We start from the raw sequence: 13,801 nt of genomic DNA, 5'->3' as shown, positions 1-13,801 counted from the left end.
ACACCTCTTGAAAATTCCAAGGATGGAAATAATACCCAACCAGGGGAAAAAAAAAATTTCTAACAACTCTCCTTCTTCCACAATAATTTTTTACATTAAAATTTCTAACCTAAAGTGACAGACATTAGTTAAAATTATGGCTTAGTAGCTCAAATTTTCTGGCTTCTTCAATATTATGTCACTATTACTACCAAGAATGGTACATATACTTATTAATCAACCACACTTCAAAAACCTTGACAAAAAAACTTGTAGATGTAGTACACACACACACAAATTTATTTTTACAGAGTAAATGATCACAATTCTTACTAAAAACTAGAAACTGATATTCCCTTGTTTTAAATTTAATTTTCCTACTGGAATTCTGACTAATTTAAGAAAAAGACCTATTACTAATATGAAGTTTATACAAATGATAACTATATTTAATGACTAGTGTTTAACAAATTGAATGCCTCATTGCTATGAGCCAATTCCTCCACAAACTGGCAACTTTTCAGTTAAGCATGAAATGTAACAAAACTACAAAAGAGAATTATTTTCATAAAAAAGATTCCAGTTTTACATAAACATATTTTTAAAGAGAAATGAACAAAAACGTGTGAATCACCAAATACAGAAGTATAAAATAATGTAACAAATATTTTTAAATGCTTATTATAAACCACATAATGTACTACTGTAAAAAGTAACTGCCATACATTACATGGTGTGTGACATTTTCAAGTGGCACAAAACGGCCACCACACAAATATCAACTAGCTAAGAGCACACTAATTTCAATTCAAACATCCAAAAAAAGCAGAATAGTGCACATCTGGCAAACTGGATTTGACTAAGATCTTGAAAGTTGCTACTTTTCTCTAAATAAAGCTAATAAAAATGGTTATTCAAAACTATTTCTCCCTCCCAAAATGCTAAAGCTTATGTGAATTGAAATTTCCTGAGTTAGACTTGGTTTATCTTTAACAAAAAGTTGAAGTTTAAGAAATGTGTTTTATATGGCTATTAAAACTGAAGTTTACTAGAGAAAGTTACAATCTCAGGAAACAAACTGAGGGTTGCTGGAGTGGTGGGGGGGATGGGGTGGCTGGGTGATGGATATTGGGGAGGGTATGTGCTATGGTGAGTGCTGTGAATTGTGTAAGACTGTTGAATCACAGACCTGTACCTCTGAAACAAATAATACATTATATGTTAAAAAAAAAAAAGATAGTAGGAAGGGAAAAATGAAGGGGGCGGAATTGAAGGGGGAGACGAACCATGAGAGACAATGGACTCTGAAAAACAAACTGAGGGTTCTAGAGGGGGAGGGGCTGTGGGGGGATGGGTTAGCCTGGTGATGGGTATTGAGGAGGGCACGTTCTGCATGGAGCACTGGGTGTTATGCACAATGAATCATGGAACACTACATCTAAAACTAATGATGTAATGTATGGGGATTAACATAACATAATAAAATTAAAAAAAAAAAAGACCTAGTATCAGAAGAATCTCTTAAGTTTTGAAATTTCTTGAGCAAAGTCTGCTTATTTTTTTTGTTCTCACATGGCACTGGAAAGAATTTTACTTAATTCTAATACACACCTAAAATTAGTATTAAGAATTAGAACATACCCCATACATATCACAAAGAAAACTTTTGATGCCTTAGGATAATATTCTCTACTCCATTTTATGATACTAAAATAAGTAAGTAGGTTTCAAGAACTATCACTTTCATATTTTATTGCAGTATTTTAAATGTCACCATTAAAATTAAATAGTTACATACTTTAATTCATGGAAACCTACCATGGCCAATAGAAATAAAATCACCCAAACTGGGGGTATGCTTCTCGGTAGACCATGAAAAGTCCAGGAAATAACTTCCATACCTTAAGAAAGAATGTTCATAATAGTTATGTACTATGTCTCTGTTGTGAATGTATTTCCTTTAACAGCAGTGACAGTTTTTTCCTACAGGAGTGGAAGGATTTTACTTTCTTATTCTAAAGCTGATGGGGATAGGAAGAGATAGCCGGACATTCCCCTAATTCATCTTAGAAAATATATGGGTTTGTCTAGCTCTGTGATTTTAGGATTTTAAGTATAGCAGTATATAACTAGAATTTTAAATATACAACAATGAGATGTTCTTCTTTCAAAATATTATTTTTCCATTCAATAAAAAACTATATTTGCTTCTCCAACTGGTATGCCATGCTGTGAGACACAGGTCATTAAAGGTAAGTATCATGCTTATAGTTTCCATGTCTTTATAAACATTTTATTATTATTTATTATCATATTATATTATATAATGAACCTACAGAAATAATAGATTAGGGTAGTTAGTGAATAAAAAAAACATAATCAACATGGGCAACAAAAGTGCTTTCAAACTTATTATGACTATAAATCTAACTTAGCAAAAATATTTTCTAGAGAGAATTAATCATCTTTATGAGTTGTAATAGCTGACTTTTTATTAATATGTTTTAAATACCTTGCTTTTGTGAGATTACATGAATGCAGGAAGCAGGGGACAGAAAAATCAGACCTACCATTTCAAATTCCCACAGAACATCAAACAAAACCAGGATATAAATCAAGCACGAGAAGCAAACAGTTCCTATCCCAACTTGAAAATTTGTTTTAGTCATTTAATTGGGTTCACCCATTTGCCCTTTTACTCTAAAAGATAAATTTCCCATATAACCTCTACATATATCTAATATGGTATATGTAGGTACTGTTTCTCTAGTTTTTAAAGTTCCATAAAGTTTCTTTTAGCACTTTGACTATAACTTAGTACAACTTTGTGAAGGGAACTTTGGCAGTACTTTTATTTTTAAATGAGTATGCCTGGTGACCGAAAAATTCCACTTCTGACTATCTTTCATTCCTAAGTTCTCAAGGGTATTTATAGAAAGACATTCCTTGAAATAATTCTTTGTCCAACTACTGTCTCACAGAAGAATGAAATAAATTTAATTTTAGAAATATGGGCTATGTGATACTATGCAGGTTTTAAAAAGAATGGTGTAAAGCCATATATATTGATGTGGAAGGATGCTCATGATATACTGGTGAGTGAAAAATGCAAGTCACAGGACAGTATGAACAAATACAAATACTTATATGTGCATAGCGATAGTCTAAAAGGAAATGTACCTGAAATTTTTTTGCTCCAATAGGCAATCAAAAAAAAAACAAAAAAACCTCCAGGTTTCCTAGAAAGTTTGGTCCATCTATAAATTGCACACCATTTAGTTCAAAGTTGTGATTTAGAAAAATATTTTATAAGTAGTTATCTTACATATAATCATTTTTAATTTATTCAGTTATCTCTTGGTACGGCATTCCAGAAATTTAAACTCTTACAGGCCACTGGATATTTTAACATGAGTGATTCAGGAGACTAGAGGTTTTCCTAAATTACTTAACCAGAGCTATTTCAGCAAAAGAGATGTTTCCTGTATCAAAGTAAAATCAGTAACTTTTACTAAATAATAGTTTAAGAGATAAAAGGTGTTATCATCAGGGACAATGTTAATTTACAAACAAGCCTAAAATGTTACTCATTGGTGTTTATAGATACTTAAGAAGAAACAGAACAGTTATCCTGAAGGACATAATGAAATAAGACGATAATTTAAGTACACTACTAAAAACTTTTAAGATAGTCTACTTTAGCCAGTGATAGTCTCTTAAACCAGGCTGAATTATTATTGAAATTATTGTGTCCTACAAATCTAGGCAACTAGTAATAGGAATATAGGTAAATGAATTTGCTCTTATTAAGAATGCTTACAAACTGCTGAATTCAGAGGAGACAAACCACTGTATCTGTTAGGCTGGATGTAAAAACCTAGGCAGAAAATATATACGGGCATTCAGAGTATGAAGCCAAAGATGGAGGGCAAACTAGATTTTTTTAAATAAATAATGAAATTCAGATTCAATATAAAAGCTGGGAATACATAAGAAAGATTATTTACCAATAAACCAATGTATATTTCACTTACAAGCTACTTTGACAGTGTAAGGAAAATGCCATCCCTTTTCCTGCCCAAACCCATCCTTTTGTTTAATAGAAAAGAGATCACACTTTAGGCAGGGGGTCTGCTTTCCTGTTCCATTATGGGATGCTGACAGAGTCCCAATCTTTAGAGACCAATCAGTAAAATAAATAAGCTTAATTTAAATATTCTTAATTGGAGGTCTATCTGGGAATCACTGGTGGAGCTCTTGGGCCCAAGTACCACATTCCTACCCTATATTCAGATTTGACAGCTTTGAAGTAGGGCCTAGGCATCTGCTGAGAATCACTTATGTAGATGATCTATGATGTAGAGAGAAAAACTACCTCAAATATTTTCTCTCTCTTTCCCTCCCTCTCCCCCTCTTAAAAAAAAAAAAAAGCCAGAAAATAGTAAATGTAATTTATTTTTTTTATTTGGGTGTATAAGGGAAGAGAAGGAAATGAGGATGAAGTTACAACAGGAAAGAGTTAATTATCTTTTTTAAAAAGCACATATTCAGATAAAAGCAATTTATTTTCAAAGATACAAGAACTCAGTCCCTGTTAGGAAAACACAGAGATATCATCACCTAACATTTATTAAGCACCCATTTGGGGATAAAGTCCTCAGAAACTTTTTTGATAACACTGAGACATTTTATTCATTCAGTCAATAAATGTGTATTATGTAATTCTATTTGCAGTCACCATATTATCCACTAGAGATATAATAGAGAATGACAAAGATGAAGATCCCTACCCTCATGCATGGAACTTACAAGTAGACAACTACCAGCAACTGCTTAATGAGAACTGATTTTGGAGCAAATGGTCTGTCCTTTGCCTTCCATTATAGTAACACATAAGGATGAATATATGTGTGGGTGGATGGATATATAGATGAAACTAACAACATGAATAAAGAGAGAGAGAGATGGGTGGCAAGACAGAGACCAGTGGAAACAAACAGGTTTATATTTTTTAAGTTTTATCTTTCCTGAGAAAGCAAGTTATTCCATCTGCCCTTCATGCAATTATATAGCAATTTTACAAAAAAAAAAAAAAAAAAAGGAATCTAGACAAATTCCAACACTATTTGATATAAGTAACATATGTCTATATAAAATTCCACCCTAATTTCAGTGTTTTTCTTTTTTACTTCCAGGACTGGCACATTACAGCGACTGGTACCTTCCCTAAAAAGTCTAAACAGCCTCAACAGTATCCTGAAAGAGGATTCTAACAGAAATTTTTAAGCTAAATTGTTAAGTGAGAATTTAACATAGATTACAGACATATTTGTGCCAGTTTCCCAAATGTCTAAACTACCATAATTAAATCCAAACACGTAATCTGAGTGTTCTCTCAGTTATTAGGCAGCTATATAATTAGGGCCCTAGATTGTGCTTTACCGCACTGTTAAGAAAGACCTAGGGAGAGAGGAATAATGAAGATGCTAAACTCACCTCCTGGCCCGATTTTCCTGAATTCTCTGAATGTAAGGACTCAATTTCTCCTTCAATCATAGCAGCTTCTAGGCACTCATGTAGATCTTTGAATCCATTGACCTGAAGCGGGTACTGACCAAACATTTCAGTATTTTCAAATTTTTTACCTATAGGAGAAGGGAAAGTTAACTGTTACTCAATATGGCCTTTTAGCCACTAAAAGTAAATGTGTATATGAATTACCTCCTGAACCTGAAAACCATCACTCTATGTTCCACAGGGTAGTCACTGTCATTTCCTTGTTGGTTTATACATGCATATATGCACATTCACATCCAGCCATAGATATCAATTACACACCTTATGTATGTAAGTGATCACACGTATGTGTGTGTATATATATGTGTGTGTGTGTACATATATTCTTTCAAAAAATACCTAAGGACAAGATACTATGCTAAACACTGAGAATATGTATAACAGTGAACAAAAGAGATACATATGGTCTCTGAGCTGAGGAAACTCTTAGCCTCTTTTGGAAGAAAGGCATTACATTATATGTACATTAATTGTACATATAATTATGAACAAAAAATTATCTATCCTTGTGTTATAAAATGTGTGGTGAGACAGTGCTGTGAGAGGTTGTATAAAAAGGAGAGCTAACCTAGTCTTTAGGACTGGAGGGTAGAGCAGGGAAGACTTCCACAGCAAAATGACATTTACACTGAGACTTGAATGCTGAGTAGGAGTTATCCAGGCCAGACCGTCTGGGTGCTGTAGAGAATTCTTGGCCAAGGAATAATACACACAGAGACTTTAAGGATGCAAAGAACATGGCCTGCTTGAAGAATTAAGGGGAGGACATTATAACTTAGGGGAGCAATGGGAAGATGACAATAAAGAATTAGGTAGGGGGTCAAAATCTACAAAAAGTCTTATAAGCCCTTGTTAAGAATTATTTTTCTCAGTATATCCTGATTAACAGAAAGTCACTGTGAATAGTTAAACCTGGGAATAAAGGGATCAGATTCATGTCTCTGATGAAACATCCTTATGGCTTCTGTGTTAAGTGGGTGATAGGAGACTATTATAGAATCCATCCAGAAATAAAGGCAATGTGGAATACGGTGTTAATAGTAAAAGTGTACAAAAGCAGATGAAATTACACAGACATTTATACACATATTCAGGAAGGAGTAAATATGATTGGTGGCTGGCTCACTGGCAAGACGGGGGGCAGAAGAGTAAGGAAGGTATCAAGAATGATATTCGATTTCCATCATAAACAACTGACTTGAAAGGCTCTCCACTAAAGAGCGAGTGGAGAATTTTTTTTCCACTTGTTTTAACGTAGTAGTGGCAATCGTTGTTTTAGAATGGCCCATGGGATTTCAAGTTGAGAAGAGAGTTGGATATGAGTCTGTAACTAAAATTAATCTTCTGGTCTGAAGCTGTAACTGAGAGAATCGCTGGCTCCTGACAGCAGTTAATCAAGGGAGTGAATGAGACTGCCAAGGGAACTGGCAGACAGGAAAAGGCAGGGGGGTGTGAGCTGAGGCCCAAGGATCTCCTATCCTTAGGTAAAAGAAGAGGCTTTAAGTACCCACAGAAGCAGGAAAAAAAAACAAGAGAATATGGTGCCACAGAAGCCAGGGAAGTGTTTTTAAGGACAGAATATAGGAAAGAGGAAAAGGAAAAGAGAGTAAATAGCATGAATAGTTGATAAGAGTTCAGTATGAGAACTGAGTGGGATCTGGCAGCCTTGAATACATGCTGGAAATTGATAACCTTAGAAAGATCCCTTTTACAAGGGGTCTGGGGCCAGAAGCAATAGCGGGATGGGTTGAATAATGGGGATTTAGCAGGTAAAAACAAACTCCTCTCTTGAAAGGGGCTTAACTGAATAAGATTAACTGAAAAAGACTGTGGGGAAGGAGTTCTTTTTTGTTTAAGATGTGAATTACCAAACCATGTCTAAATACTGTTGAGGAAAACAGTAGAGGGCGAAGGTGAAGATACAAGAAAAAAGCAAGATAATGGAGAGAGTCAGGTCTGATTGAAAGCATGCAAGGATGAGATTCTGAGCACATATAAACAACAGCCTTCTGATAGAAGACTAAATAATTCTTTATTATCTGGAGGGACAAATAAAAAGAATGTGGTAGAGGTAGGAATGGATGGAGGTTGTGGAGCCTGAAGCTCACGTATTTGAGAAAGTTGTGTTTAAGTATTATGATACAACAAAATTACAAACACAAAATTAGATTCAGGACCTTAGACAGGACCTACAGCTAGATTTCAATAGCTTCATGGCAAATCCATAAAATCTGTGGGAAGGTCTTTCTCAGAGAATAAAGAGCCAGAGAAGTTAGATTAGAAGTAGAAAAGATAAAAATCATTATTACAGAAAATGGGATAGAAGACAGTGATTTAACAAAACAAGTATGACTGCCAGTAGTGTTACAGGATTTGGTCCAGTGAAGCTTAGTTATCTACTACAAATTCATGATCCATTTAGTTAGCCCATTTGAGTGATTCTTCCCCAGTAATAGTCAGGTACTCAGTGCACACAGAGAGGAGATGAATAGCTCAGTGATGGTCAGAGAATAGCCACAGAGGGAATGGGGGGAAGGGGAGTGTTAGATGTTTATAAGAATGATCATAATGGGCAAAGAAGGAAGAAAAGAAAAGGGTCAAGAGGAACAAAATGAAGGGGTCAACGGACTAGATATTCTGGAAAAGTTGAGGAACTTTTGCAATGAGAGCACTTTAGTAAACAAACAAAAAGTACCTCCAATTGAGAGTTGCTGGTCTAAAAGAAAGCATTAGGAAGACATATGTAAAAGTGATTAAGAACGAGCTTGAAAGCAAATTATTTTTACTGAAGCAAATACATAGTTCACCTGGAAATGTATTAAAACCACATTGGAATATTATGCAGCCATCAAAAGGAATGAAATCTTGCCATTTGCAATGACGTGGACGGAGCTGGAGGGTATCATGCTGAGCGAAATAAGTCAATCAGAGAAAGACATGTATCATGTGATCTCACTGATATGAGGAATTCTTAATCTCAGGAAACAAACTGAGGGTTCTGGAGTGGCGGGGATGGGAGGGATGGGGTGGCTGGGTGATAGACATTGGGGAGGGTATGTGCTATGGTGAGTGCTGTGAATTGTGTAAGACTGTTGAATCACAGACCTGTACCTCTGAAACAAATAATATATTATATGTTAAAAAAAAAAAAGAGGATAGCAGGAAGGGAAAAATGAAGGGGGGGAAAACAGAGGGGGAGACGAACCATGAGAGACTATGGACTGAGAAACAAACTGAGGGTTCTGGGGGTCGGGGGGATGGGTTAGCCTGGTGATGGGTATTAAAGAGGGCACGTACTGAATGGAGCACTGGATGTTATACGTAAACAATGACTCATGGAACACTACATCAAAAACTAATGATGTAATGTATGGTGATTAACATAACATAATAAAATTTTTAAAAAAAGAATGAAAAAAAAGTTATAAAAAAATAAATAAATAAATAAAACCACATCTATGTCTCACGATAGTTTAAAACAACTTATATCCAGTACAAGGACTTCAACACTGATTGACTGACAAATTATTTCAATAAATCACTTTTAAGAATCAAGGTAACACAAGCAGAAAGGATATAAATAGTGCACAGTCATCACCTGATTAGAGCTACTCTATTGTTTCAAATACATTGTTCTACTTCAAGTAAAAATCAGTATAGACAGTATGGACATCCCAAACTGGGAAGTAATGTCCTATGTAAAATATTCCACTATTTATGTAAAGAATATTTAGCATTTGAGGCAAAAAAAAAAAAAAGTACAGACACTTCAGTGTAACATTTTATTTTTTTTATTTTTTTATTTTTTAAAGATTTTATTTATTTATTTGACAGAGAGAGACATAGTGAGAGCAGGAACACAAGCAGGGGGAGTAGGAGAGGGAGAAGCAGGCCTCCCGCGGAGCAGGGAGCCCGATATGGGACTCGATCCCAGGACCCCGGGACCATGACCTGAGCCGAAGGCAGACGCTTAACGACTGAGCCACCCAGGCGCCCTTCAGTGTAACATTTTAAATGCCTGACTAAATCCTGAGTTATTATCTGCCTTTTTCTGAATCCCAAACTATAAAATTATATTCAAACAAAACTTCATAAGAATCCATTACTTAAGATACTGAAGGAAAACCAATTTTCCAAATTTTATACTTCAGGTGATTTGAGCTAACTTTCCAAAAGTTGATGGACTGGGCCATTCGGAAGATTTGGAAAGTTTTTCAAATATTTCAAATTTTTTCAAAAGTTCATGCTTTGGGATTTAGTAATTATTCTTATTTGAAGTACATTTAATGAGTCAGTTCCCTTCCCTTTATTAGGAAAAAAAATCTGGTCAGACCCAGATTTTAAGTAATAGGCATTTAGGATAGATGGGAGTAGTATCACTCTTAAATGATTTTTCAAAAGATAAGAGTATGATTCTTTCTTGAAAACTAGAGCCTAAAGAATTTTATAATCACCTGAGAAATGTAATACCTTAACTATACTAAATTGCTAAATTATTAAATGCAGCTTTCAACATTCATAGAGTTGAAACCCTCAAAAACAGTAACCATCCTACCAAAACCAGTATTCAACTCCAATATTATTTTCAAAATCAACTGCCCCCTTAATTCCCTGTACCCCAACAATTCACAGAATCACAGAAGTTTTCTCAGCGAAAGGACATCAGGATAACTATCAATTAGCATGTGATAATACACCCTGTACCTTCTTTTTCATTCACTCAAGTCAATGTTTTCCTATAAATGATTAGTAGTAGCAGTGCAACAGGAACTACTAGACAGAGTAAATCAAATTAAAATGAAAAACCATTCAACAAGCTAGGAGTCACTATCAAGACAAAAGCTAATACCTCTTCAAATGTCATAAAGAGTAAACATGTGTCACCGTACCTTCAAGTACTCCCACAGCAAGGAATCTTCCATAGAACAACTCTACCATGGGGTTCTTTGGCTTCTCTTCATCCCTAAAGCACGGTAAAAAATACAAATGTGGTTATAATTTTTGGACCTGTAAGTAATAAAACATTCAAAGAACAATAATACATGCCAAGATGGTAACATTTAGGCTGTTGTCACTCATTCAGCGCTCTTGACATTACCTTGGACAAGGCACTTAAATTTATTCTTCTGAGGCTAATAATAGTGACTGAACTCAAACGGCTGTTGTAAGGGTTAAAATGAGTTGCTGCCTGGGACGACATTACAAGAGGACCTGACACAGTCTGTGTTCATGGAGCGCCTGATCTTTCTATTACCATTGTGCATTTCAATCTCCCACTTTTAGTCTGTACAATACATGCTTATTTGGACTTGCTGGGAAGAAAGAAAAGCCCCTCTTGGAGTACTTTTCTATAAAACTTGAACATGTCATTTCCCACATTTACATAAAAGAGTGCACACACTCAAAAATAGCAGCTATCACCAATGAAGGAGCACAGCACTAGCTCTGACCCACAGCAGCTCAGGAGCTACTCCTTTCTTCATGCTACAGGCACGATTAGGCATCTGTGAATTTTCCAAATTCTTTAACATACATTGTTTTTTTTTTCTTTTTTCGCTTGAAGTAAACAGAAGTTAACAATTTTTTAACCTTTTCTTTTTATGTTTTGTTCTCTATGGTCTGAAAACAGTTTATCTTGGCATTACTACATAAAGTGTGTGGTATCCACAACTGTGTACAGAATTTATCTTCATGAATTTTGTGTTTAAACCAGTAAAACCGATTTGCTAAAAAAAGGGGGGGAAGGACATGGTCTTTTTATAAATGTAGTGCATTGCAACATCATTTACTCCTTTAAAAAACTGGTGGGAAGCACTTCACTTACTCCTCACAACAATGCTCTGAGGTAGGATGGTAGTTGTTCGAGATACTCAAAAAGATTTCTGGCCCTCTACTTCCAGATATGTGGTTAAGATGTACTTTCCCACTCACATTTTATTTAAATTTTAAAAATGTGAATTGTGGTAAGATACACATAACACAAAATTTACATCCACCCATTTTTAAGTGTTTGGTGGGTAGTGTTAAGTATATTCATATTGTGCAACCCATCTCCAGGAGTCTTCTCATCTTGTAAAACTGAAACTCTACATTCACTGAACAACTCCACATTTCTCCCTCCCTGGCAACCACTGTTCTTACTCACTGTTTGAGTTTTACAACTCCTGACACATCATGTAAGTGGCATGCAGTGTTTGTCTTTTTGTGACTGGCTTATTTCACTTAGCATCCATGTTGTAGCATGTGTCAGAATTTCCTTCTTTTTTAAGGATGTTGCACTGTATGTATGCCCCATTTTGTTTATCTATTCATCCATGGACAGTGGGTGCTTTCCACCCTTTGGCTATTGTGAATAATGCTGCTATGAACATGAGTGTACAAACATCTCCCCAAGATCCTGCTATCAATTCTTAGTATATCCCCCAGCAGTAGATTTGTTGAATCATATGGTTAATCTTTTTCTCAGCTTTATGAGGCATAAGTGACAAAGTCTAAAGCATACAATGTGATGATCTGATATACATATACATTGTGAAAGGACTCCCTCCCTCAAATAGCAATTCTATTTTTAATCTTTTGAAAAGCCACCATGATGTTTCACATTCCCATCAGTAGTGCACAAGGGTTCCAATTTCTTCACATCCTTGCCAACACCTGCAATTTTCTGGGGTTTTTTGATAGTAGCCATCCTAATGGGTATAAGGTGTTCCCACTCACTTTCAAGTTAGGCAGACCACATGACTTGCTTTGCCCAACAACATGTGAGCACAAGTGATGTATGGTACAAACTTTGAGAACCAGTGTACTTTCGTTGGCATGGTAACCCCAGAAAGGGTGATGAGGGGAAGCGTCTGTCACGGAGGGCCCTGAATGAAAGAACGAGCAGAGCCCCTTGCTCACACGCACAGGACACATCATCTAACAATATGATATAAGCCTGCAAGGTTTGGGGGTTGTTGCCACTGGACTATCTAGCCTATTCTGACTGATAACAGGTAGTACAATTACTTCTGTTTTACTGATAATAAAGGTGTAGGGCAGGTTAAGTCACTTGCCCAAATTCACACCATTGGTAAGAAATCAAGCTACAAAGTGAACACAAATCGGACTCCAAAATCAATGTATCCTCTCCGACTACATATACTTATTCTTTGGGCATTTTAACTCTATGGGAAAAATTTATTTCATACCTTATATATCTTATACTGTGCGAATAAAAAGGACTTGAGACTGACATGGGTGAGGGGAACGATCCAAAGATTGTCTCTCTTGATGTAAAAATCTATGAATCTTTAGATGTAAATATTAGTGGAAATCTCCTTTCCATGGCCTCTTATTTTAATGTAGAAAATCAACATCCCTTACTGCCACACACATGTAAAGAGCAATGACTTAACAGGTTGGTGACTTTGCCAGAAGGAACTGGATGTTGAGTGGCTCTACAAATTCTGAACTTTCTTTCCAAATCTCTTCTCAAACCTTCCTGCCTGAATTTTAGCTTCCTCTCTACTGGTCTGTGGTAAACAGACATTCCCTAAAGAGTCAGGTAGGAATCTTCCAGAAATTGTTTACCTTGTCCTTCTTTCCAACCTCTAAGAGGTCCTATTCTTCATCTGGCATTTAAACTGTGAATCTCAGGGGCCCAGACTGGTTATGCCAACAGAAATATAAGGAATAAAAGTGAAGAGCAATTAAAAAGACACGAGACTCCTATAATAGAAATGATCTACAGGGGTGCCTGGATGGCTCAGTCAGTTGAGCATCCACTCTTGGTTTGGCTCAGGTCATGATCTCAGGGTCCTGAGATCGAGCCCTGCGTTGGGCTCCATGCTCAGCGGGGAGTCTGCTTGAGATTCTCTCCCTCTCCCTCTGGTCCTCTCCTCAATTGCACATGCACCCGCTCTCTCTCTAAAATAAATAAACCTTAAAAAAAAAAAAAAGAGAGAGACCCACCATTTACATGAAAGCAGTAGTAAAGACAGACTGACACAAATATCAAAGGCCAAAAGAAATCACTACAGAAAACTTGTATCAGGGACATCTTACCCTTGGGAATTACATTGGCAAGGAAGTTCAAAGGTCTAGGGTAGCTGATAGAGCAAACTAGAATGCTTTGGGTCAGAGCTTCCCAATCTTTTTAATACCATTGGTATATCATATGCAGAGAACTTTAAGGTAAAAAAATATATTTTCTCATGATCACAGAAATAGGATCAATATCTCCACAATCCATAATCTGGCTAGC

The 13,801-nt window shown here is 35.9% G+C and overlaps 1 protein-coding gene across 6 annotated transcripts in view; it reads right to left on the bottom strand.

Annotated features, from left to right (window-relative positions):
* Positions 1 to 13,801, bottom strand: part of USP25 (ubiquitin specific peptidase 25) — a 127,135-nt gene that overhangs the window by 47,358 nt on the left and 65,976 nt on the right. For all 6 annotated transcript variants that reach the window (XM_081798830.1, XM_031038385.2, XM_006742671.3 and 3 more), the window contains 2 exons: positions 10,446 to 10,519; positions 5,476 to 5,624 (listed from right to left, as the gene is read on the bottom strand). In XM_081798830.1, coding sequence (XP_081654956.1) covers positions 5,476 to 5,624; positions 10,446 to 10,519 — 223 coding nt within the window. The remainder of the gene's footprint in view (positions 1 to 5,475; positions 5,625 to 10,445; positions 10,520 to 13,801) is intronic.

The sequence above is a fragment of the Leptonychotes weddellii genome, chromosome 1, assembly GCF_054177405.1.
Source record: "Leptonychotes weddellii isolate Sample4059 chromosome 1, ASM5417740v2, whole genome shotgun sequence".
Taxonomy (NCBI): domain Eukaryota; kingdom Metazoa; phylum Chordata; class Mammalia; order Carnivora; family Phocidae; genus Leptonychotes; species Leptonychotes weddellii.
Note: the sequence above shows the minus strand (reverse complement) of the source record. Positions and strands in the feature narration are given on the sequence as shown.